Source organism: Pundamilia nyererei, unplaced genomic scaffold (genome assembly GCF_000239375.1).
Source record: "Pundamilia nyererei isolate P.nyererei 1_Seehausen unplaced genomic scaffold, PunNye1.0 scaffold00024, whole genome shotgun sequence".
NCBI classification, from domain to species: domain Eukaryota; kingdom Metazoa; phylum Chordata; class Actinopteri; order Cichliformes; family Cichlidae; genus Pundamilia; species Pundamilia nyererei.
In genome coordinates, this window is record NW_005187425.1 from 3,576,878 (window position 1) to 3,603,670 (window position 26,793).

The following is a 26,793-nucleotide window of genomic DNA, read 5'->3' on the forward strand; positions in this document are numbered from 1 at the left end:
ACGTTCATGTTGGATCTCTTGGTTTACCTTTTTCAGACTGATTGAAGTCGTGTGTGTGTGTTTTATCTTCTATGAATTTATTCTACATATTTATTGTTTGGAAACTTATTTGAGCTAATAAGAGCTTTCTGTATATTATTTTCTCTCTTTTTTGTGGTTTTGTTAATGATTCAATCTTGATGAAGACACATTGCACAGAAACACTGTTGCCGCGAGGAAAGAACCAATCATAACCATCAATGAAAAAGTTTACTTGGGTTTCTTGCGTATGGTTTTTAGTACCTCATATGGATGCCTAAAACCTGGTGCTTTTATTTTTTCTGGGCAGGTGAGTGTGGACATAACCCCACCCCCCACCCACTCTGAGTCACGCTTGTCTAATCGCTGTCTTGTAGCTCCTGTTTGCACCCACCTTCCTTACAGCCTGTGTTGTGGAGGTCACCCTCATGGTACACGTGACATCGCTGCCTCTGTAAAGCCCGTTTGTTGTCATCATGTGAACCCACTTTTATTTGATTAGTGACAGATTTCAACACGTAAAACCAAAGCTGACAGAAAAAGAAAAAAAAGTTGTTCCTTTCTCTCTCTTTTTGCTGTGAGTGTTTGCATCTTGTTTCCTCTCGCCATCGCACTCTGTAACCTCTTTGTGTTTCATTCAAGTCATACACGTTTTTGAGCATCACCTGTATGTTGCTTTGTATTTATGCAATAGTTGCAGTTGTGACTACGATGGTTTGTGGATTTAGGCGTGACTTCGCTAAACAGAGTGTAACACAAAGAAATGGGCAAAAATAAGGAAAAAAATTAAATAAAAGAACCTTTTTGAATGTCCAACTAAAACGCTTCCTGTCACTTCATTTATCAGCTAATGATGTCCTCAACATGTCCACGGGTTTAAGTGTGTCACTTTTTTTGTATTTTTTGTATTTTTTTTTTTTTTTAAATTGGACCTACTTTCTGAAGCTTTTGTCATGTGTTCAGGTTACAGCGCCCTCTAGTGGAACTAAAACCAGGTGAATTGAAGGTCCATCTTAAGTTATTGTAGTTTCAAATATAAAGTTTCCATTAATTTACAGAAAACAGTTAAAAGGTCAAACTCTGTGGTCAAATATGAAGGAGCACATAAGGTCTGGTGGATTAGATCAGAGCCTTATGTTTGACACCCCTGTATCAGAGGGTAGTGGCATGTGTAGCATGGGGGGAGGCTAACCTGGGTACCATTACTGGATGCAAGCACTGACTGGGATTTGAACCCCCGCCCAATTATTTCAAAGACCGTAATGACATAACAGGAACTTAAGGAACAACTGGAGCAGATGTGGAAAGTCAAGTTCAATGTGATCCCAGAACCTTAGAAAGGCAGAACCCATTAAAGTCCCAGGACTCGGATCGAGGGCCCAAGCTTCATTATCACAAACATACCACCCCCCAGGGGGTGAGAGGAAGATTTCTTTTTTTAATATACATATAAACGCATATACATTATGGGCTAATTTGAATTTTGCACTTAAGATAAATGGATTGAAGTGAGCCATGGCTAGAACCTAGAACAAAGTGACAAGCTGTGCAGCCAGAGGAGACTGGCAGGGATATTTGGACAATTTTTATAGTACTTGAATGTTTTATCCCTTCACTGTTCACTGTTTGGATGAACAGTCGGTGATTTAGGGAAAAGCAGTTTCAGGCAATACATCTAACACTGTGATGGAACTGTGACGGCAGTTACCGTGCTTCTGTCATAACAATCAAGAAAACAATTTTGTTGAAATTTGACAAAAACTGTAGCGTGATCACAGTGTGTCCTTTGCTCTCCCCTTCATATCTACCTGATCGTAGCAGTTGGCTGGCAATCCCTGAGAGCGCTGCTGCTGCAGTTTTCTTTCTGTTAAAGGGAGTTTTTCCTTCCCACCATTGCCAAGTGCTTCCTAATACAAAGTCATCTGACTGTACAACAGTAAGGTCTTTACCTTACAATATAAAAAGCAAACCAAAAAACCTTCCACGGAGCCAATCGATCAATCAGAACAGTAAGTTTTATTTATTGGTTCCAGCTGCACTGTATGCTATATGTTCACCTTGTACAAGAAACAAATACAAATACTCACACTAAAAACCAAACAATCTGCGAGCAGCCGCCTCTTGCTAACGTCACGGGGCTAAAGGGAATGAACGTGGCTGCCGTTGTTCCGAGAGGGCTCGGCGCCTCCGAGGGCGCCACAGCTGGCTTTCATTAGAGCAGAAAAACAAGGAGGAAGAAACTATAAGGAGGAGAGGACGCGGTTGGTCACATCAGACTACGATTATATGAACATTTAACAAGGCAATACAAATCTAACAGGAGTGAAAAGCTTGAACATCAAAAAATGTACATTTGATATATAAAAAATACCACAATGGAGAAAGACGTGGAGACGTGAGGAGCAGTAATCAAGACCTATTTTCTTTTTTTAAACTTTTTTCTATTCCTTTTTGGACAGAATTGAAGGTTATTATATTGTTCCTGAGTCAGTAAGAGATTTGCTGTTTTTGTTTTTCCAAAAGCTGTCATACTTCAGAAGCTTTTTTCTTTTTCTCCAAAGGTCCTTTGGATGCAAACAGATAATATTTGGGACACTGTTCGCCACTTTAACTAAATAAAAGTACCTCAGTTCAGCAGAGTTTGGAAAAGTTACAACAGGAATACATAATTTAAGTGACGCGGTCCATGTACGATATTTAACCATGAAAGCCTGCCATTTTTTATTCTTTATATTTCCTCCTTTTTGGTTTGAAAGGATGATTTTTCCACATCTACTGCCCCGCATCCCATCTCTTCACTCAGGCGGCCTCTAGCCGGCAAAGATGGAGTGCAGTTTGTTTTTCTTTTCTTGTCTGAAAACTGTAAATCTGTTCATTTTCACACACTGAAGAACAGAAACACAGTAATATAGGATAAAAAGAAGAAAGTCTAAGAAAAACAAAACAAAACACAGGGTATGTTTGTGCTGAAATGGGCGCGACTGAAGGAAACAGGGTCGCCCTGTTGAGCTTGAGGGGAGGGTTTCCATCCTGCACGTGGCTACTGTCAACGTGTCCCATAAGTCAGGAGGAAATCTCCCTAAAATATACTAAAACAAAAAGTATTGTGTAAATCGAGAAGGAATGAAGATAAAAGATATGAAGGGAGGGGAGATTTCAGATCCGTGCGGCAGCTCATTTGTGTATTAACGTCCACTGTCCTCACTTAGTGGTTTCACAAAAAAAAAAAAAAGAAGAAGAAGAAAAAGTGTGAAACGTTGCCCGGCAGGCAGTCTGCTGGTAGGTTCGGATGGCTGAAATCAAGCGTACGTATAGTCGGATGGTTGAGTTGTTAGGTCGCTGGGTTTGTTTGTTTGTTTTTTTAGTTTACATCAATTTTTAGTTTCCTCCTCTTCTCAGCTACAGCAGCAGTCCTACGGCTCAGTCATGTGCTCTCTCATGGGGTCGCCGTGTTTGGAGGGCTGGTTGGGGGAGGTGGCCTGTGACGGATGGGTGCCAGGGGGCAGGGTGTGGGCGATGGGAACTCCCCCGGCAACCAACCCCTCCATAGGTCCGGGAATCCCACCGGGGGCGACGCCCACCACGCCAGGAGGAAATCTGGAGATAGATAAAGCGTGATCAGCAGATATGTTAAGGAGCTAACCTTTTAATAAGTGTTATTTTTCCACATTTTACACTTTTTTTCTCCATAAAAAACTAATATTTGTTACTCAGGATCATTTCTGTATGAAACTGCATGTAAAAAAAAAAAATCATGATTAAAAACGTAATGTGAAATAAGTAATGCACGATGACGCACTGAGGATGCAAATAAACCAACAGAAACTTAACTGATATGCAGTGAACTTACTGAGTAACATCAGCTTAAAAATGTCCAATAATGGTACAAGTGGTACAGGAGCATCATCCTGGGATTAATGTCATGGTACTTTGGGGCTACAAGTGCATACAAGTGGTGCCAATGGCTCTACTTATTAAAGAAGCTCCAAGCTTTAACTTGACGAGGCCAAAGGCTGTTTATTTGTCGTTGGTGATCGGGATCTGAAAGGATTTGTTTGACATCATTCACTGGATTGATCGGAGCAAATGGAAAGCCCAAGGAACTGAGTGAAGATCTGAGAAAGAGAACTGCAGATTTCTACAGTTAGAGTTGGAATTGTCTAGTGAAGTCATTTCCAAATAACTGCAGATTATTAAGAGCATCAACATTTATGGATCAGAACTTATTCAGTTGTGTCACCACTTTGCTGAGGCCTGGAAGAAGACCCAAATTGGTCAGGATGTTCAGAAAAAGCCCAGGAACCACCAAGGCTGAATCCCACTGGACCCAGAAGGCGTTGACTAAGAAAGAAGCTCCTGTGCAAAAAAAATGGCACCTTCAAGCTCGACTTAAATTTGCCGTTGCCCACACAGGATGCAGAATGGCTCCTTAAGAAACGTTTTATGATCAGACGAGACACAGATTGATCTTATTTGGCCACAGTGACGTGAGGTATCTTTTAAGAAGTGAAGGTGAGGCTTTCAACATCACACTCTGAAGCTGTTTTGCTGCCAGTGGTGCTAGAACATCGAACAAACCGGATAGAATAATGACGGAGGAGGACGACCTCCAGCATTACGCTTCTGGACTGGCCTTCTGAAAACCATGTATACTTTTGTGTGTCTTAGAGAAAATCCAAAATCAATTTAAACTGGAACGTTCTTGTTTTGGCTTTTTTTTAAGAGTCATTAAAGATGCACAATGATTCCAACCTGGAAAAATAAATCTTTAAAAGCCCCAAATTACCATGACATTCATGCTCATGATGAGTGCATGTACACTTCTGACCACAACTCTAAATGATAATGTCAGGGGATCTTATCTGAACTAAAAGGGTCATTCGCCCAAACTACAAACAAACAAACAAACAAACAAAAACCCCATGACAACAACAAAACAGGAGAGATAGGCTGCGTTCACACTGCAGAGCCTTAGTATTCAATATGGATGTAATCAGATCCAGCTTCTTTAAAAAAAAAAAAAAAAAAAAGTGGCTAAACCTTGTCGGGAATTGTCCAGAATGCAAAAACAACCATTTTTGAGGTGAGTGTGTGATCCATTCAGTTAAATTAATCGGTTGTGTGTGTGAGATTAAAGATTAAATTAAAGATTAAATTAGTGCTGTCAGCGTTAATCTCGCGAACATGACGTTAACGCCATAAACGCATTAACGTCCGTTAACGAGCTAACCGCGCTAACGCCATGCAGCCCCACGCACGGGGCGATCTGCGTTAACTCACTAACAGAGAGTTAATCGCGTTAATGCGGTTATGGCGTTAACGTCATTTTAACGAGATTAACACTGACAGCACTAGAATAAATATAAAACAGAATTTAAACGTAGGCATGTAACATAGAACAACAAAACTACTGTAGGAACACTAAATAGCCTCATATCTCATGCCTGAGATAACAGTAACATTTAAATGTGAGTTTCTCTCTGTAGATAGAAATAGATTTCATGTAATTGCCAACTTGACCTCATTCAATCACAGACTTGATGAGAGCAGGCTGACTACCTCTTATGGCAGGTTTTAGTGTTGGCTGTGCTCACCGCGTAGCAAAACACATATGGAAATGGCCCTAAATTAAACTGGAAAATATCTGATTCTGTGTGTTTGGTGCTGTTCTGAAAAAAAAGAAAGAATTAGATTTGTGTCCACTTTTACCTGCAGTGTGAACCTTTTTTATTTGATCAGATTTTAGGATTTAAGATTTCAGTGAACTGGTTATAGCTCCTCCCAGAAAAAATTAATACAGCAGTTTGGGTGAATTGATCCTTTATTATAGGGCGGGGAAATGTGGGGGGAAAACGCTCACTGCAAACAAAATCACAAATAAATATTATAAATTAAGATTTCTCCGCCAAATCCCTTTCTAGAACTTTTATTCTCCCCCCAACTTCCTGCTTTCAGTCTTCCCTCATGAACTGTAAGAGTAATGGCGCCTTTTTCTACTCAGTCCACATACATGACTACAGATGTACCACTTCCTTACAAAAAACAAAACAAAACATCAAACATTAGAGTGACCCTGTGTACTGCTTTCCACTACTTCAGGGAGGGGAGGGCGAGCCGGGGGAATCGATGGGATGCTGGGTAGAGTGGGTACAGTTACAGAACAGGGAGGTTAGAGTGAGAGGCAGAAAAAGGCTACAGGTTTCACAGGGGTTTTATTCATGATGTTATTCATTTGCCCTGGCCTGTTGGCCAGCAGTGATGGTATTCATTTACCTGGTTGGGAATTAGGTATATAATTTGTCCTGCATTCCCCCCGTTGCTATGGCCTGTACCATGGTTTGGTTCACTCGGCTGTGTGAGAGAAGCAGTTCAGTCTGGTTTAGACAATATAGAGACTGAGAACTTAACATGGGATTCATTAATTTGGGCCAAGTTCTATGTATAAATACGCCACAAAAACTAGGACCCAGCCTATTATGCAGAATTGTTACAAACACACATATGAATATTTAAGCTACCCCTCCCCCACGTATTAAACCTCACTACTGCAGGCGCTCAAAATGACAGGTGATCTCTGCGTTATGCTGGGCTCACATAAATCCACCTCCTACCTGTAGGCGGCACCATTGATCTCCGGGTGAACTTGAGGCTGCTGCTGCTCCATCATTCCCCAAGGCGCCGTGGTAACAAAGAACTCTTTGTTGACGCAGTTTCGGAGGCTCTCGGGAATACGACCTGTGTCGGGGCGAGATTGAGCTATGGTGAGCAGAGAAATGAGAAATTTGAGAGCGAGCGTGGGAATGTGTGCCATCTAAGACGTGTCGGTACCGGTTATGGCTCTGCGAATTTCTGTGGCAGCGGCCTCTCTCATCTCCAGCGATGCCTGCTCGCTGTACCAGGCAGTGTGGGGTGTGCAGATCAAGTTGGGGGCGTCTTTTAGCGGACCTTGGGAAAAACTGCTGAGCAGCAAATAAAGACAGAAACGGGGAAGTTAAATACAAGAGGAAGAAAACATTATTTCTATTGAACTGAACTTATAAACAAAGGATGATGCTGAAAGCACCTGAAAGGTTCTGACTCATGGACGTCCAAGGCGGCGCCCCGTATCCTTCCTTCTTTCAGGGCCTGAGCCAAAGCCTTCTCATCCACTAGACCCCCACGTGCACAGTTGACCAAGAAAGCACCTTGACGCATCTACACACAGAGCAGCGCAGCATTCAGTGTTCATCTCTCGATAAAAATGTCTCACTTCAACAAATAACAGCATGCGTGCTTTTGTGATGGCACACACAGAGGGCTGCTGTCACTGGCTCAATGCTGCACGGGAAGCAAAAACAAGGCTTCTGTTAATAATAAAACGGGACACGTAAATGACACCGATGCCTTCAAATTCAATTGCTTTTATGTGATGATTTCAGTTATTAAGGTAAAAAATCTACCTGGCTCCTATGTGAAAAAATTATTCCTGCAATCGAGTGTTTGTGATAACTGATATTGAGTCTTTCACATTGTTGTGGAGGAATTTTGGTCCACTCTTCTTTGCAGGATTGCTTTAATTCAGCCACATTGGAGGATTTTTGAACATCAACAGGCTTTTTAAAGTCATTCCAAAACACCTCAATCACATTTAAGTCTGGACTGTGACCCGGCCACTGCAAAACCAGTCAGAGTCTGACTTCCTGATGTGCTTCACATCACTGAACTTCTGCATAACCCAAGTGTGCATGAGCTGCAGGGCTTAAATTGATAGCTGGATATTCCACTTCAGGATTTTCTGGCAGAGGAAGGAATTCATGGTTCCACCTACTACAGCAAATCACCCAGGTCCTGAAGCAGCAAATCAGCCCCAGACCATCACACTACCACCACCATGTTTGACTGTTGCTATGATGGTTCTTTTATTGAGTGGGACTCAAACCTTTCAAAAAGGGATCATCAGGATGTTTGTTCGCAAGCATTCTTTTTGGTAAGCAGTGGCTTTCTCCTTGAAGTCTCCCATGGATGTCTTTTTTTTTGCCCAGTCTCTTTCTTATTGTTGAATCATGAACTCTGAGGCACACAATGCCTGCAGTTCTTTAGATGTTGTCCTGGGTTCTCTTCAAAATTATTCTTGCAGTAATTTAGGTAGGTTGACCACGCCTGGGAAGTTTCACCACTCTTCCAAATTTTCTCCATTTGTGGATAATGACTCTCTCTGCGGTTCGCTGGAGTTCTAAAGCCCTAGAAATGGCTTTTTAACCCTTTCCAGACTGCAAGATGTGGGAGCGAATGGTGGTGGAACATGATTCTGAGTTTTTATCTTTAGAGTGTGGCCCGAGTGAGAGTTTCTGCAGAGCATGGTGTGATGTGTGGGGTTTTGGATTTTTCTTTTAGATTTTTTCGCCTAATTCACTTGGTCAGACAGGTTCTATTTATGTGATTCTTGATTCAGCAGAACTGGCAGGAATCAGATGTGGGTGTGTCTAGTGAAAAGACTGGGGGTTGAGGGTGGAAATCATCACTTAAACACTGCTTTTCTGATTTACTAAGGAGAACTTTGTCTAATATTAAAATCTTTAAATGATCTGAACCATATAAATATGACAAATGTGCAAGTTGGCTGCATTCATGATAATGCTTAAGATCAAACAGCTCAATTTTTGTTTCTGTAAGATAAACACAAGTACTAATATGCGCTTCTGTACGTTTGCAGTACAGGTTAAGTTCTATAGGTGGCAGCAGTGACCAGGAAAAGACTGTAGAGACGCTTCTTGTATTCTTAGTGCTACAGAGACAAAAACTTGACAAGACATGTGTTATACTGCTAAAAAAGAGTTTATTAAATATATAAGAAAGTCAAGTTACTGTGTTCTATTTGGGTCAGAACTATTTAATTTCATTAGCATTTAAAAAATAAAAATATATTTTCTGTCCTATAAATGTACTGTATATGGTTTGTGAAAAACATGCACCAGACCAGACTTTGACTGCACATGCTCCTACACCCACATACTCACATATACTCTGGCAGTGTTTGGGAGACACTAGAAAGCTACAAAAGGACAGAAACAACATGGAAGAACAGCCTGATTATGTTAACACCCCCTGCCTACCACTTTACAGATGCAGATGGATCCGCATATTTGATTTGTCACAGATTTTTACGCCCCTTCCTGACACAGTCCTCCCAGAGATTTGTGCCTCCACCACCCACCACTCTAAAGAAAAAAAAAACTCAGAATCATGTTCCACCACCATCCACTCCCAAATATATAATCAGAATTCAGAGATTGTCCAAACACCTGTGTTTCTTTGCTTGATCCTAGCACTCATTAAAAGCTCGCTTTAACAGCCTGTTATTTTAAGTTGCCAACAAAGGAGCGCTGGCAGTCTAGATAAACCCAAGGCTGGCTGACTCGGCTGCTGGTCTGAAGCTGTCCTACCAGCCTCAAGGAGAAAGCGCTCCTGCCAAGGCGAGACAATCTCCCTTTACCTCATGTCAGAATTTCCCGGTCCCCCCACCTGTTTGATGGTGAAGTCGTTGATGAGGTGGTGGTTGTGTTCGTTCAGGTTGCAGTGCAGGGAGACGCAGTCGCTCTGGTAGAGCAGGTCCTGGAGAGTATAGACTCGCTGCACGCCCAGCGAGCGCTCCAAGCCGTCCTGGAGGTAGGGGTCGTAGAAGATCACGTTGAAGCCAAACGCCTTGGCCCGCATGGCCACTGCCTGGCCTGAACGACCTGAGGCGGCCACGAGAGGAGAAAGAGCATCAACTAACCTTACTGTTAATAGGTGTTAGTGAAATGTGTCGGCAGCTGCTTAATGTATTGACAGGAATTCAGGTCAGACATTAAAATATTATCATTAGCTTCTGCTATACTTTGTGTTCAGTGCCTATTATATAATATCAAACTCTGAAGGTGTCCTGATGGGTCATGCACAGGAGGAAGCAGATCCTTTAATCTGTGTAAGACGCACATTGTGGTGGGATCTGGGCAAGTTGTTCTATAAAATTATGCAGTGAGGCAGGGTGCACCTGCTAAAAGAAGCTAGTGTCCTTGGGGAATACACTAGCTATGAAGAAGTTTGGTACTGTTAGACAAATAGATAGTATGTGTCAAAGAACATCCACACAAATGCTGGAACTCGAGGTTTCCCAGTCGAACACTGCCCGGAGAATCACACTGACGTCTGTTCTCATCTCGGGTTAAGGTTCATCCAACCAGCCCGCCTTTCTTAAAGTTTGGGTGCTCATGTGTCTACTGAATTTGCTTTGGGCAGTGGATAGAGGACGACGTTCTCCAGTTATAGAGGGATATGTGTTTTTTTACTTCTCTTTCAGAGCCAACATGAAAGTTTTTCAGCATTTTTGCAGTTGTAACTAAATAATCATTGTTATTTACTTGACCTACAGAGCTTACCAAATGTATTAGACCAAAACTTAATGCAAGAATTGTTCCAAAGTTGCACTAACAGTACTGGTAATTACCAAAAATTATTTTGTAATGAATCTGTGATGAATAATCTATCAGTATGTCCAAGCTCTTTAATTAAAACGATATTTTTAAACCTAAAATATAATTGTCATTGTTATTTGTGAATATTCAATATGTATTTACATAAAAGTAGAAAAGTAGACTCTTTTTTTTTTAAAATAAGATGCCAAATAACAAATAACAGGTCTGATGTTATGCAGAGAATTGGATTCAGTTTGTTTTGTGGTTAAAAAATAACAATATAATTTTAAGTTTTAAACATGTTTTTGACAGATTTCGAAAATATTTGTGGTTTTTTTTTGACAGGTGGTCTGTATCATTGGTTTCAATGCTGTGGCTAATCATTCAATATGCACTTTTCAGCTCTGCACGCTTTCTGCAATAAAACCCAGAACAAGCAACTTACCAAATCCGATCAGGCCCAACGTCTCTCCTCGGATCCTGGCTGCTCCTGACGCCACCTCCCGGATCTGCTCCACGCTCTGGACCCGCGTGCCCTCCCGAAGAGCCTGGTACAGCCAGGTGTTTCGCCGGTACAGGTTAAGGATGTGACAAAGCGTCGAGTCTGCTGTTTCTTCTACGGCCGCTGAGGGAATATTACACACTGCAATGCCTGGACAAGAAGAGATAGCAATTTAGTCGACTACTGCTGTAACAATATTGCTTCACAGATTACTGTCACTGCTTTGGAGAGAGAGAGAGATCCATTTGCTAGTATTTTATTTTACGAAATAAATGGCAGGATATTTCTCCGTCTTTACGACTTACTACAGAATAAAATCCCGCTGTGTATAAAACTGAAATATGAATGATAAGAGGATCGTTCTAATTGCTAATTATGCCCACCAAAAGACTGGCAGCGTACTGAAATATAGGAGCGCAAATGACAATAATTAGGATATCACACAAATCCTGTTCTCATACCAAACATATGCCGACGGGGCCAAATGGGAATCACAGGGAGAGTTTGATATCAGTCGGAGCAGCTGCTCTGCATGTGAAATTAGCTCTGTTACATCTACTGTTTACAGTAAACTCCTGTACATATGTGTCGCGCAAACATCGCGAGCAGAGTTTGATTTGGTCCTCCTCCGCGATGCATATTTTCCACTTGATGAATCATCCTTTATGTTTTCTCTTTGTAGTGAATGAGCTAGCCACACAAGCAGATAGGCTCCTTCATTATTCACGCCGCGTGATTACGCTCCGCGCCTGAGCCGCCCTGCTCGCAACGCTCATCTTTCGTGTGCATCTGTCCCTCAGTCTCACCGAGCTCCCCGGCAGCCTTGATGTCGATGTTGTCGTAGCCGCTGCCGATGCGAATGATGATGCGCAGCGCCTTGAACTTCTCCAAGTCCTCTCTGGTCAGGGTGATGGTGTGGTACATCATGGCCCCTACGGCCTCATTCAGCACCTGGGGGACATCAGAGAGGATAAGGCCTCATCATCATCACTGCTTATGTCCACAGCCATTATTAGTTGAACATTTTCATCTGCATTTATATTGCTACCCCAATGTCATTACTGTTCTTAATCATCCTCAACCCGGCACTGATATTCAGATGGCTCTTCTGTAACAGCCAACATGAATATGCGTGCTCTCGCTACCTCCCATCTTCCCAAAGTTTATGTCCGCTATTCTTCATCTAAATGCAAATGGATTGTTTATATGTGCACTAAAATATGAGTGATTGCCTTTGTGTTTACTGTACAATGAGTGCTTGCCAAAGCTGGTTTTTGTCACAACACATCCATTCAAACTGTATGCAAACAAGGTTAGAATGGATGCAGGCAGGACAATAAAGTAGACTGACAGCTGCTGAGAAACCCACAAAGCATAAACAAGTAGATTCTGCAAGCCAAGGGCTGTTAAGTAACCGGTCTGAATTCACATCCTGCTAACTAAATTAACCCTAGCCGAGCCAGAACAGCGCAGCCGTGAATTTCCACAGAGCATTCACAGTGGAGCTATCTGAAGGAAGGGCTGGGTGCTAAACTCAAGGTTAAAGCTCTCCTCGTGCATCGCTCTCATTACTCGAGTAAAGCGGGCCAGCTGGAGAAGGACAAACAGGGATACAAGCTGAGTGTACATGAAGTGGAAACTGTGAGAAAAATTACGTTTTCTTTCTGTGGTATTCATGGCTGTTTAAAAAAGCGCCGCTCTGAGCTGATACATCACGTGCTCCTTCGCATTTCAACACAGCAAAGGATCGTGATTACTGCAATCCATTTCGATTTGTGTGGAGATTAAACTTGAAATATGTTTGCAGTTGTGTTTGAAAGGTGAGAAGAAGAATATTTCTGTTTTCAGTCTTTACACTAAACTAAGCCCAACATATCTCTCCTTTAGCAAATGAAAGCGTGTGCCACTTACAGTCATGTGAAAAAGAAACGGCACCCTCTTTCTGATACATAAGGTTTTATATATCAGGATACACTGACAAATCAGCTGGCCCATATCAGGTCTTAAAATTAGGTAAATATGTCACACATTTCAATCAGGTCATTGCAGAATCTTGATTATTTTCTATTTCAGCCATTTCAGGGATTGTTGTCCTGTTGCATGACCCAGTTTTAACACGATGGCCTCACAGAATCTAGAATACTTTTGTATAAGGAGGAGTTCATGGTTGACTCAAAGACTGCAAGGTGACCAGGACCCAAATCATCACCCCTCCACCACCATGCTTCACCGTTTGTACGAGTTATTTGTGCTGAAATTCAGTGCTTTGATTTGTTTTCTTTATAATTGGTACTGTGCATTGTAGTCAAACATCTCCACTGTGAACATTGTTCCAGACGTCTTGTGTTTTTTTTAAGATGAACTTTGCAAACCTAAGCCGTGCTCCTTTAGAGACAAGGGACTTTCTTCTGGCAACCCTTCCAAACAAGTTAGTTTCTGTGTAACACATCACGCACTGTTGCTCACACCAGGTTATATTTACCTAATTGCATGACCTACTCAAAACCAGATGACTTTTCATTCCTGTCCTAATCTGTAAAATCTTAGAACAGAGAGAGGGTGTAGTTCCTTTTTCACATGACCATAGCTTCTGAGGTGCCGGTAGGCTTATTGTTGGCTTTAAACCAACAAGCTAAGCTAAGTTAATCACCTGCAGCTGCTTCTAGCTCCAAAAGCCATTTCACTACAACAATGAAGCAAACTTCAATCAGTTATTTGACCACTTTCCTCTGCACTTTAAGCACCTTGTTATGCAATCACAGGCTTGGGGCTTCAGAGGAAAGTTTTGAATTTTGGACTTGGGGTTTGTTAAGTTTTTGTGTCGGAAAGGGAAAAAGGATTGCTGATCGGCAGCTAGTGTGAAGATGGAGTTGATGGAGGGATGAATGTAAAGAACAAATCAATTCACTTCAGTTTTACTTATATAGCTCCCAATCACAGCGGCAGTTGCCTCAAGATGCTTTATATTGTATGGTAAAGACCCTACAACAATACAGAGAACAGAGAAAATCTAAGACACATCAAGTCAAGCACAATCAATTTTTTAAATAATACATTTACTGCTCATATATTTTAAGACTATAGCTGAACATCTTTGTTTAATGCCCTACTTTTCCTAACACTTGTCAACCGAAAGCTTAAAAATACTAAATTAACTAACATTTCTCCAACATAAAATCATTTTCTCAATTATATCTGCAAAAGTGATCACTTTTCAATAGAATATCAGCTGCAGTTACTTTTATAATGACGTCAAAGACACTTTTAAAGCGCACCACTTTGTATCTTCAGAAATCCAAAGGATCTTCTTTGTCCTTTCAAGGACGGCACTGTTCCAGGGAATACGCCAGAAATACTTTCTAATAAATTCCTTTTAACGCGTGCTCGGCAGAAGACGAGGTGTTTTTTGCAGGCTTGCAGTTGCACATTGAGAGCTCAAGAGCTACAGTTTAGTACGGAGTCTTTAAGTGGAGCATAACTCAAACACTGCATCTGCTCACTTCCAGGCAGTCACAGAAAGAGACGGCAGCATGCTTGTGTTTGCACCCTAAGAGTTTGTTTATGTGCACGTGTGTGGACACTGCTTCGGCTCTTGTAGTGAGGTTGTCGGAGGGTGTGTGTGTGTTTGTGTGTTTAACCTCTGCTGCGCAGTTACAGTCATGGGACCGTTGCCAGCATCTATACTCCCAGGTGGATCCTCTGTGTGAGAAATGTATTCATAATGTCTTACTGGACGCTTTTGTGTGTCGTGTGTGTGTCTGTAAGGTGAAAATAAGGTGAAATATCAACCGTTTGGTTTCTTTTAAGCATAAACGTTTTCAACAAATTCAATCAGACCCATTTTTCATTACACATTTACAACAACTGAAATATGGTAGCATTTTCTCTGAAACTGACATGGCATGAATTGGAAGGCTTCCTTTCCTCTTTGTGAGCGTGAAGACACAAACCCTCCAGCTTGGACTGTAAAATTGCTGCTCGCTGGCTCCAGTGCATAGACAGTAAAATAAGACAAATGTTTCACCCACTCTGGCTGAGAACAATTATACTGCATTTCTATTACCAGCCGCCTCCTCCTCCTCCTCCTCGTCCTTATTTAACAAAGCAGCACTTCAGCACCCAGTGGGATTAGAGTCAGTGATGAAACCATTATAGCTGAACTGGGAGAGTGGAACAAGCCAGTGGGCTGAAATATTATTAAAACATTAGAGAGGAGGAGACGGAGAGGGAGGAAAGAGATGATTCTACTGCACTCGACTGAGAGCAAATATTTCAAGAAAAACATTAAAAGTCCACGCTGTGTCAGTATCACAGTCTGTGCTCCTGCAGATACTGCCACTGGGGCTTCTACAAGTGTTACAGCGAGGAGCATCACCTTGCAAGAAAACGTCAATAATTGGTCTGACATAAATCTAATATGTAGTGCATCTTAAAACTGTTAAATGTCAAAATATGGAAATTATGAGGAGGAAGAGTCAAATCTCTAAGGAAAGAAATGGAAAATGTTGGGCTTCTTTATTCAGTTAGAACATAATAATATAAAATACATTATAATATAATAATAATAGACACAATGGCCACTTAGGCCAGTGAGCGTGCCTTGCTAATACTGGATTTGATCCACTTTTGCCCTCAGAACTCCATTAATTCGGAATGGCACAGATTCGACAAGGTGTTGGGAAACCAAAGGTTCATGGCTTGTTTGAGCTCTGGTTATTGTCAAGTTCAAAAGGCCAGTTTGAGATGATTTGAAATTTGTGTAATGGGACTAACATGGCCAGCAACAGCAATACTCAGATACTATTGAGTACTGGTCCCAAAGTGTGCCAACACTATTGCATCCTGAAACACTGATACAAGGGAGGATGGCTCAATGCTTTCATCTTGTTTACAGTAAAATCCTACTATCCAAAAAGAAACTGAGACTCATCAGACCACGTGACATTTTTTCCAATCATCTACTGTCCTATTTTGTCGAGTCCGTGTGAACTACAGCCCCTGTTCCTGTTCTTAGCTTGCAGGAGTGGCACACGGTGTGGTCTTCTGCTGCTGCAGCCCATCTGCTTCGAGGCCATTCTCCTCTAACATCTGGAATCAACAAGACTTCGCCCAAAGAACTGCAGTTCACTGGATAGTTTTCGTATCAGAGCATTTTCTGTTAACCCTAGAGCTCGCCGTGTGGAAAAATCCCAGCGGATAACCAGTTTCTGAAATAGTCAGACTGGCACTAACAACTATGCCCCGTTCAAAGTCAATTAAATCCCCTCTGAAATCTGACGGTGTACCTTTTCATGTATCTCCTGCGTGGACTGAGCGTCACAGAAAGCCACGGTGGCCAGATCTTTGAGGATGGGCATCTCCACAGTGCAGTCGCGCCCATCCAGCAGCGCCACCAGAGGGCGCGGGTGCATAGGCCCGTTCATAATCTGGGGCCGAATACCTGCAGGGAGACAGAGAGGAGAAGGAGTTAATTATTTATGTTTGGCACACACCGTCAAATGAGCGAAGGAAGAAGCAGGAAAACGCAGGGAAATCCATGTCGCAGTGGGAAGTGCTGGACCGGTGTGTTTGTGGGCTGTGATATCAGTGGCACACACACACACACACACACGTGAGTGAGATCGATACACTTAAACTTGACTTTAAACCACTGTCATCATCTCCCTTACCTGGCAACACTGGTCGATATCACACACTCGCACCCACACACCAGCGATATGACTACCCCCCTGGTCTCTTGCTGTTATCCACACTGTTTCCAGGCAACAGGTCCTTTCACCCTGTGAGGTCATCACCTCCATTATCCTATCACCATACAGAACCCAGCAGGCCTTCACTGTGTGAATATCTGTACCTTCTGGACTCTGACAGCACTCTATCTGCAGTAATTCAATTTAAACTTGATGCTCCTCTCCAGGAGTTTGCAGCTGGTCACTGAGACACTATACAGTGGCCTGTTAGGGTAAAAAAAAGTGAGTGTTCTACTTTAAACACTTTCCTGAAAATCAATGCGATGATCTCTTCTTTGGGTGATCATAAAACAGCGCAGCTTCTATTAAGAAAAACAATCTCACAGTGTGGAGCCAAAGTCTGGTTAAAAGAGGGAAAAGGAGGGAAAAGAAAGGAGGAGGGGGGTCCACACACCATCACCACCACCACCACCACTCTCTGGCTCCCTGCTGCCTGTTGTCATGGTGATTAGAGGATTTGGGCAGGATTATGAAATATTTTATTTAGTGGCATCTGCGCTGGTGGTGAGGACGTCCAAGCCTGCTCGCGCTATGTCTGTCTCTCTAACTGCTCCATAGCAAGGACAGTGTTTGTGACCTCCACAACTACACCATGTTAACATATGCACTGCAGGCAGATCAGAAGAGAGTAATGTAAAGCAAAAAAAAAAAAAAAAAAAGGAAGACGTGCATGCAGCAGTATTTCTGCGCCAGCAGGCTTGTTTTTTTGGGGTTTTTTTATTCTGGATAGAAGACAGCCTTCTGAAATTGTATTTTCTTTTCTTTTAAGGACCTGGAGATAAATTTTCTCAGTCAGCTCGTTACTATGTTTGACACAAACCCAAACACTTCTGCAAAAGTTTAAATAGCCTGGGCATTTCTGTGCATTTTATTTTTTTGGGGGGTGGGGGGGTAACACTTCCTGCACGTGCAAAGAGTTGGGGGAAGCTCTCTATCAATGATATTGCATTTCTCTTGTTTTTTGGAATACATGGCAGCTTGGCAGCATCGCGGCTCATTGGTTAGCACTCTTGGCTCACAGCAAGAGGGTCCTAGTTTCAAAAGCAGGCAGGGCCCTTTTCTCTGGCAGCTCTGGTTTCTCTTGCAGAAATAAAACCAAACATACTTGTTTATTGCCACCGTTGTCAGGCCAGGCTGCTCTTACAAAAGAGATTCTTAATCTCCAGAATTTCAAGAAAAACCAAGAGTCCAATATTTATCTGTCGAGTTGAGTGTTCCCACTTTCATCTATGACTGGTGACCAGAAGAATAAGGCTGCGGATACAAGGGGCAGCAAATGAGCTTCCTCCAGAGGGTGGAGACTGATAAGGAGGAGTAGACCAAGATCCTCACCCAAAGGGAACCAGCTGCAGTGGTTCAGGCATTGGATAGGGCTGCCTACTGAACATCTCCTGGGTGAGGGATTTCAGGCAGTTCCCACTAGAAGAAGACTGTGGAGCAGAAGTAGTACACTTGGTAGACATTATGTCTCTCAGTCGGTTTGAGAAGGCCTCAGCATCTCAAGGGAAGAGCTGGAGGAAGCAGCTGGGTAGAGGGTGGGCTGGCGCTTAGTGTCCTGCCCCCAAGACCCAAGCCCGAATGAGTGGCAGAAAATGGACGGACAGATGGATGGATGGAGCTGTGTGTTTTGGCTGCTGCCATCTTGGATTTTTGAAAGGACAGATCTGAAGCATAAACTGTTTAATCATCTATTTGACTCCAACTGGGAAGATAATTACAAAAAATATTGTGAATAATAAGATGTGAAACCAGAGATTGAGACCATAAACTCACCAGGAAAGTGTTTAATGAGGTGATAAATGAAGTGAACATTAGCATCAGTTGCTTGCAAACTTTTATACACTCATATAAAGTCGCCCCCAGCTGGCCGTTAGACATTTCTACAGCGGCATCACTTTTCAGACCGCATGTTGTCAAGGTATGCAGTGCATATGCACACATGCAACAGGAGGAGTAACTCATGGGGAATTCAATGACTGCACACATGAGCTACTTTGAACTGCTCACAACAACATAGCATGTAGCTCAACATGTTTGGTTTGGGTTTTACACTGGATACCTTTCCTGACGCAACCCCGAAGGGATTTGTGACTCTGGCTGGAATCAAACTTGCAACCTTCTGCTTGCCAAGCAAATGTGCACGCAGTCTGTACACATAAAGCTACACAAAAAACCGAATAACAGGCTGTTGTTCTACATCCAACATCGAGAAATGGAAACTCTGGGTTAATTTAAAAAGGAGCTTTGCAGATTGTCGTCACCATCCCAGCTCTGGCTGTGATATTAGCTGACATACAAACACGTGCATGTATTTTTATGGGGTTATTTAATCGAATACTCTAGTTCTATTGCTCTGTTATACTCAGTGAAATGTCAAAATATGGGGCCAGGGAGTAAAACTGCAGTGAGGAAAAACTTGAGACTCTGTATCATCATATCTTTAAAATTTAACAGCTCAAGTGGATTGCCTATTTGTTGGATGGATTTGAAGACAAGACTGATTACTTTTAAAGCTCCGGATGGGCATTTAAAGGAGCAATACGCCAATCTTTCACCTCACAATTGTATGAAATCTTCTGCAACCCCGGAGGGAAACGAAAGTGTGTGACATTATTAACAGAAGGCATGAGTCACAAACTCAAGTAGCGGGGTATAAAAGAAGCGGAGTTCGCAGGGTGGCAGGGTTTAATGAAAGAGGCTGCAGAGTTGCATTATGGGAAAAGTTTCTCCATTGAGGCCTCTGTTGCTTTGATTTTAATAACGCTTTTCAAAATCTGTTTCTTCTGAGCTCTAACTCTATGAAAGCACAGCACACAGGCCTCCCCCGTGGCTCTGTTAGCGAGCTCAAACTAGCAGATTGATTATAATCTGTTAATAGCTGCTTGAAATTCACTTTTATAGACTTGTTTAGATGAAATGATACTCTGTTAGTTATTACTGCCATTGTTTTGCTGGTAATTTTTTTTATGTTATTGCTTTGGTTCCAAGTTTTATGTTTTGCTGAATTTATGAGTTTTACAACAGATATATGAGCCACTTTATAACTCAGCTTCATAAAATACTTTGGAGATAAAGAGACAGTTTTTATTATATTCTATTATATGACAGCCATTACTAATATTATTACTGTGCAGCGCTTTGGGGATATTATTGAAGCAATATTATTTGCAAATGTGTGCGGACAGTTGTGACTATTTCAGTCTGTATGTCTGTATCTGATTTGTGAATACAAGCAAAGATCTGTCTTCAGATTAAAACTGCATCACTTGAAATGTGTGCAATCACCAATAATATGTTTTGCTGATGTGTATACAACTTCAGAAAACTGTAAATGCAGTCAAAAAAATAATTAGAAAACTCTAACTAATTAGTATCAAGAGCAAATGATAATTATTAGTTTCCAGCAAAGACACTTATGTCGTCTTTCTATAGCCAGGGTTTTTATTTTACTTCACCTGCATTCTGCTTCCCTTGCGGTGAATCTACAGCCTGTGAAAGTGGTGGAAGTGTCTAGTGATTTAACCATAGTCCTGCTGGGCTGTAAAGGTAGATAGTATATCAGATTGTACTGGTCGCCAGGGAAAAGTGAGTATTCCCCAACTTGCTGCAGGTGAAATCAACTGCTAAAACTACAGACAAGTATGCTTTGACACCAGTCAGCAACTGTCCCCCTGGTAAGCACCATTTACTAAGGAAAAATGTGTATTCACAAACTAGTTGGCAGTTGCTTGCTGTCACTAGGTGAAATTGGTGCAAAGGAGTAAACAGTGCTTCACTGAAAACCTCTTTGTAATCGATTTGTTCACCAGCAGACTGCAGCGGTTGTTTGCATGGAAGACACCTACCAAAGCTAGCACAAGGAGATTTTTGGTGCAGCTCCCTCTTCATGACTGATTTTACACAGCGATTACCAGCAGCAACCACTCTGCCAACCAGTTCAGGGAATACATATATTCTTCCCTAGCGACCAGACATTCCCAGATAGATGCCATCTGGTCTGCAGGGTTTTGTGACTGAGGAAATTGGGGAACTGTGTTAGCAAAGGCTGCGATAGACTGTTTTGTCTCTCTTTTCTGCTCTTCTCGTCCTCTGACTCCTCATTGGTCAAGCATGGCAGTCCCTCCCTGGGAGTGGTTCTACTGGAGGTCCCTTCCTGTTCAAAAGGCGTTCTTCCTCCCCAGTGTCACCAAATGCTTGCTAACAGGGGATCATCTGACTTTTAGAGTTCTCTAGTTTACCTTACCTGTCGTAAACTGACAGTAGGTACTCTAAACTGAATAAATATCACATGCTCTTAGCAGGTGAGTCACTAGTTAATTCCTGATGGCCCCTCCATCTAGCTTTGCTGTCATAACTGAGGAGCATAGAAAATGTGAAAAAGTGTCTTTTGTTAGCCTTTGAAGCAAAGCATTCACAATTTTCACTCATAATAAAAAGACACACAAATGTTACACACACATTGAGAGGCTTGTCCACTTAAAATTCTCAGTACACAAAAAATGAATATATCTTTGGAAAGTCTCGCTCGTATTTAATATATATTATGTTTTACACCTCTATTAAGAATTCCTGCTGAAAGCAGTACTTGATACAAAGTCCTCAGAAGGTATAATCTGAAAAAAAGTGGCTTCACTGTGTTTCTTCAGAGTATAAGATGAAAGCTTTTATTATTCTCACCGGATGGACTCATTTTGTATGTGTAGGTGTGTTTGATGTGTGTTAGCGAGGTAGGTCCAGAGAGAGGACTCCAGCTCGCCAAACACACCTGTGGCTCCACAGCTTTCCCTGCGCCTTGCCTCATCACACTCCTGCCGAGTTCATTATCCGACTGCAAAATACTGCTATCATCCAGGAGTCACACACAAGGAAACATACTCGACTTGTGCATATACACACGCGAGAAAAATGCAAACACACACACCCAGAGATAAAAGGAGAAAATCAGTTGCTCATACTTTGTACACAGATAAACAAGTTGCAGCTGGCGGGAAAAATCAGTCACTTACAGGAAGTAGGTCAAAAAGCTGTTGATTAATTATTTCCTGGTGGTTAATCGTCTTTCTCCGGCCTAATAAGGCAGAACGTGGCACCGCGGTTAACACATGATGAATCTGCGGATAATTAACACTTAACAAAGCTGTTAATGTGAGTCTTAATGACTCGGATCCCTGACCAGTGATTTGAAGGAGCTCACTGGTGCTGAACAGAAAGACTGAATCTTCCTTCAGACGCTAAGCTACAGAAAAAATGACAGCGTGTCAATGAGCAACTGTACGTTTCGTGTACTACAATTAAGAGACAGTTCACACAATAAGAGCAGCCAGGACAGATACCGATGTATAACATCAATAATTCTTACAACTTTACCCTCACATTTGCAAATTTTAGACTAGAAGAATCAACCGATTAAAGTAACTGCAACAATTTTTAACTGCAATAACAGTATGAGGAGGAAAAGCTCACCTAGCAGTGGTGCTAACATACACTTTTCCTTAATCATGTTTATTTAAATGAAAAATTTTGTTCATAGCTAATTGTTTTTAATCATTCCTCTCGATCATTCAGTTCCTAACAAAGAATGTCTGGTTCACTTTATGGTTCAGCCACACTAGAATAAAAGTAGAACAACAACCTCCTTGGGACTAGGAAAAATTTGTGGTTGCCAAGTGATTGGAGATTACAACTACTTGCAGCGAACAACTGATGGCCCAGAGATTCTCTAAGCAACCACTTTTGATTGCACAATGACTCTTGAGAGCTAGCCTGTCTCTACATCACAGCAACAACTCTCAGACAGACTGGCGAAAGTTTGCAAATTGAAAATTTTAAGCGCAGACAGATTACCAACGTGCTGACTCAGTTTGCACCAGTGTCAAAATTGGTGACCAATCATTTGGATATTGTGGAGATTTTAGTTGTGTGGAAAGGCAGGATGAGTTTTGGAAGTGATCCAGTCAGAGGTGATCTCTTCCTGCAGTAAGAATTGGGAGGAAGACGAGAATCGACATATGGACACATTTTGCATATGATGTCTAGGAAAATAAAACACTAGTGGAGCAAGTGTAAACAGTGTGGAGCAACTCTAACTGTAAAAACCCCCCAAAAATGTTACGCTTTATATTTTAGTCAACTCAGTCAACTTTAGATTTAGTCTACTATAATCTTATGAGATTTACTCCACTAAGACTAAAAGCATTTTAGTCAAGAGACTACAGTGTCGAAGTGAATGCTTGTCTGCACAAGTGTCGAAGTGAATGCTTGTCTGCACAAATGAACACAACTCATTTGCAGCTGCAACTATTTTTTGGTTACATTGCTATGTCTACGCAAGATTGCAGGTTGTCTTGGGCACCATTGTGCAGTAAAACGACATCATCATTTGTGGAATTTCTGTTTCAGATCCATGGCGTTCTGGCTGGAGTTTGAATATAAGCAGTTCATGGGAATTTCTGTCAATGTGAATTACTGTAGATGGCAACAGGTTTGCAACAGACGGCAACATATTTGCGATTTTTGTCAATTTATTACAAGTAATTGTCAATTTATAAACAGATTACATGTCAACTTGACTCCACTGAATCACAAACGGAAGTTGCTTTGAAGATGGCAACTGACTTTGAGGGGTTCCAAACCGGGTACACTATCACTAAAAATTCACAACACAAATCCTGAGGTAACCAGCCAGAAAGATGGTCGAAAACCTTGTTTGCATTGTAAGCCATTAAGGTCTTCATGTCGTAAGCTCATCATCAGTTTTGGAAGTATTGTTGCTTTATTGTACGTCTCATTACTACGGGCTTCTGTAAACCACACGTTGATTACCACAGTGTCATTATTGGTCCTTGTGGAATATAACTGGGAATTAATCAGCTTGTAGCTGCACGCGGCTGTAATAACAGTCATCTTTATAAATGCGAGCAGAAAAGTACCTTCTGTTTGCTGATTTTAGATGATTAGCTTAAGAGAATCAGGCACACTTTTTCCCCCTAATAATTACAAGATGACAATTTTGGGTTGTGTTAGGATCATGCATTAGTTATTTTGCGCTGATGAGAAAACAAAGCCGGCTTGTGGAGGTCATAAAATAATTATTCCACAGGAAAACAAACACATGACAAGCTCCGCTGTTTATTCAGATGGTAAAAAGCCCACAGGAGAGCACATAAGTGAGTCTTATCCCAATAATTCATCTCTATTTGTTGGTCTCTTGTAGAAAACCTGATTGCATCTGGTTGCTTTTCTCTCTGTATATATTAGAGTATCTGTTTATGTGCCTCTCTTTGCCTCCCCGGTGGGGTCAACGTCAGCCTGGGGTGTTTATCAGCAGCTTGCCAGCTGTTCCACCCAGCAGCCAAACCCAGAACCTGGACTCAAGGAAACACAAAAGCAAAGCCAGAACTCTCTCCGTGTCCAAACAGAGTCCCACCCAATACCAGACTCCTTCTTTAGCAGGGCAAAAATTCACCACGGCCATTATTCAAGTCCTACTTACTGTTACATAAACTTCTGCAAGCAGCAGAAACAACACGAATGAAGACGGTTTACATTAGGCTGCAAGATATTTTGGCTGGTAGTCTTAGGGATAAAAATGCTAATTGCTTGTGCCAATTTCCTGTTATTGTGCACAAAGTATTTATCAAAGCACAACAGCCAGCATTGTGTATAAGCCAGCAAGTAATAAAGAAACAAAGCCAACAGCTTGACTAACTAAATCTAAACCATGTTCAGTGTGACAGCAGATAGGCTTATCCAGTGGAGGTCATGTGTTGCTACATCCCTCGTGGGATGCTTGAATGGCCTAAAGTTGATATCATCCTAAGCCAACGCTAATCACAAACTGGATGATTTGTCAGGAAGTATGAAAACTTTTGGCAGAGCTGGCAAGCGCGAACTCTCAACCACAAATGGATTACAGATGTTCCAAACTAAAAAGCCTTTTTGGATTGTGACAACAGAAATAGAAGCAAAAGAAAAAGAAGCAGGACTCGTAGAAATATCTCTCCTTAGTGAATACGATCTGGTGTCTAATTCTCTCGTTTGGAAGGACTGATCTTGGAAAAGCAGCTCAGACACTGCCAGACGCTGTGAGTCACAGTTTTCAGAGGGAGAAGAATCATTTCCTAAATAGAGCGCAAACAATCAATGAAAGAAAATAAACCTTTGCTCAAATAAACCTCAAACCTGTGTCTCTCCCCCTGGATTTGGAAACTGTTCTTTAAATTGGTTTTTAATAACATCACACTACATCAGTTATCTTTTTCTCCTCTGGCTCTATTTTCTCACAGATTTTGAGCTCTGGTTTTCAACATGACTTGGTTGGTTTACAAAGACCAATTTATTTGGAAGTTAATCCACTCTCTCCCCACCCCCACCCTCCAGATTTACTTGAGGCTTGTTTTTGTGTGTGCCCGTTTTTTTTAGGTTGTCACACACTTTGAAGTGCAAATGGTCCACTCTGGGACTGCAGAGACGTATTAACTTACCTGCACTATTGTGATTTCGTGAATAATTTCACTGTGTAGTCTGCCATCTCAAATCTCTCATAATGGCTTTCTGAGACAAGTTAGCGTCCTCACTAACAGAGGAATGAAACACTTTAGAGACTCTTATATCCTGACGTCATTTTAACTGACTCTCAATTACAGGTGACTGCTTTTATTAAACCCTTGCCACCCCAGCCGCTCATTCTTTTCACTTTCCTCTTGCCCTCACTTGCTCCATTTCTCATTTCCTTAAGTGAAAGGTGGTGAGATGCTGCTAAATTAATCGAGCCGGTGTGACACATGCCACGGACGCTCAAACACTGGCCACCGTATCAACGGAACAATAAGACTGCAAAAACAAAAGGAAGTGAGGAAGATTTTCCATGGCACAATGATGTCAGGGACACAGTGGCGGTCGCTGAGTTCACAGCGAGCTTTCAGAGAAAACTATTCTGCAGTTGATGCAGGACCAAAATGGGCTCAATGGGCTTAGGACCAACAGCTGGTTCTGGTTACCTAGCAACTCCAAAGCTGGGGGGCCTCAGTGATGGGATAGTCCAAGAGTGAGAGGAAGGGGAGGAGGAGGTGGAGGAGGGGGCAAGCTGTGGCAAGTGCAGCAGATAGACAGGAAAAGCTTGATTAGGGGATATCAAATCTTAACCCTTCGCATGCCACCCATACCTGGCAACCCAGTGAATGAGGTCTGTATAGCAGAAGTGGCACAATCATGTTTATCTGCGGCATTTTTCTTCCAGGGAGACATTGGGAATACAAACACAGCTCAGTCCTGTGCACACACACACACATCAACACAGAGTTTGGCCGCACTTAAGTTCGCACACACCCACAGATGATAGCCATTAATGACCAGCGTTTATCCCGGGTGTCGCAGATCTTGTTAAATAAAACACCGAAGGGCATTTGCGCCTCTGAATGCGACAGCCCCCATCTACTCTACTTCTTTTTTCATTGCTTTCGTGCACGTCCATTCACATGCTACTCAAAATCTAAACCACCAATGTCACAGTCTGCAACTGTGCATACATGTTAACAAGAACCCGGCGCCTGTGTTCTTGGGAGTGTCTGCTTTCTTGAGTGTGTTTACGATCCCTTGGCATCTGTAGAAAAAGAGGGGGTGTGTGTAATCTTTTCTTTGGCAGACTTGCTTTCTCAAGGCCCCCACCGGACCAGCTACGCTGCCGCCACCCTAGCCTGTCTCTTGTTCCACTATGTGGACACACAAAGACATTGTTTGTCCTCCCCTCTGCCTGCCTGCACCCCTCCCCACTCACACACCCCCCACCTCCAAAGTTATCACCACCAAAAATGCTCTGCCAGATGGGTGAGGGAGTGACGGGGATAGAAGAACAGGACGAAATGAATGTGTGTGTGTGAGAGAGAGAAGCGTACGCTCGCATAAAGATATCACAGGTGCCGTCTGTGGTAAAAACTGACCACAATGCAAACTGAGAATGAAGACAGGCATCCATCCTCTTTAAATGCTGCCCTTTGTGCGCCGCTAGCGTGGACTACAAACAATCGGCGTTTGGAGACAAAAGCAGCTGTCAGAGCTGATAAACAGCAGACAGTGCACTCCGGCTTTACTT

The 26,793-nt window shown here is 42.2% G+C and overlaps 1 protein-coding gene across 4 annotated transcripts in view; it reads right to left on the minus strand.

Moving 5' to 3' along the window:
* Positions 1–2,922: 2,922 nt before the first annotated feature.
* Positions 2,923–26,793, minus strand: part of LOC102199986 (C-terminal-binding protein 2-like) — a 78,796-nt gene continuing 54,925 nt past the window's right edge. For 2 of the 4 annotated variants that reach the window (XM_005727433.2, XM_005727430.2), the window contains 8 exons: positions 16,239–16,393; positions 11,760–11,904; positions 10,897–11,103; positions 9,520–9,734; positions 7,082–7,212; positions 6,847–6,974; positions 6,630–6,753; positions 2,923–3,615 (listed from right to left, as the gene is read on the minus strand). In XM_005727433.2, the coding sequence (XP_005727490.1) occupies positions 3,432–3,615; positions 6,630–6,753; positions 6,847–6,974; positions 7,082–7,212; positions 9,520–9,734; positions 10,897–11,103; positions 11,760–11,904; positions 16,239–16,393 (1,289 nt within the window). In that variant the 3' untranslated portion in view covers positions 2,923–3,431. Of the gene's footprint in view, positions 3,616–6,291; positions 6,370–6,629; positions 6,754–6,846; positions 6,978–7,081; positions 7,213–9,519; positions 9,735–10,896; positions 11,104–11,759; positions 11,905–16,238; positions 16,394–26,793 lie in introns of all 4 variants that reach the window. The other 2 variants (XM_005727431.2, XM_005727429.2) reach the window with 2 other exon arrangements.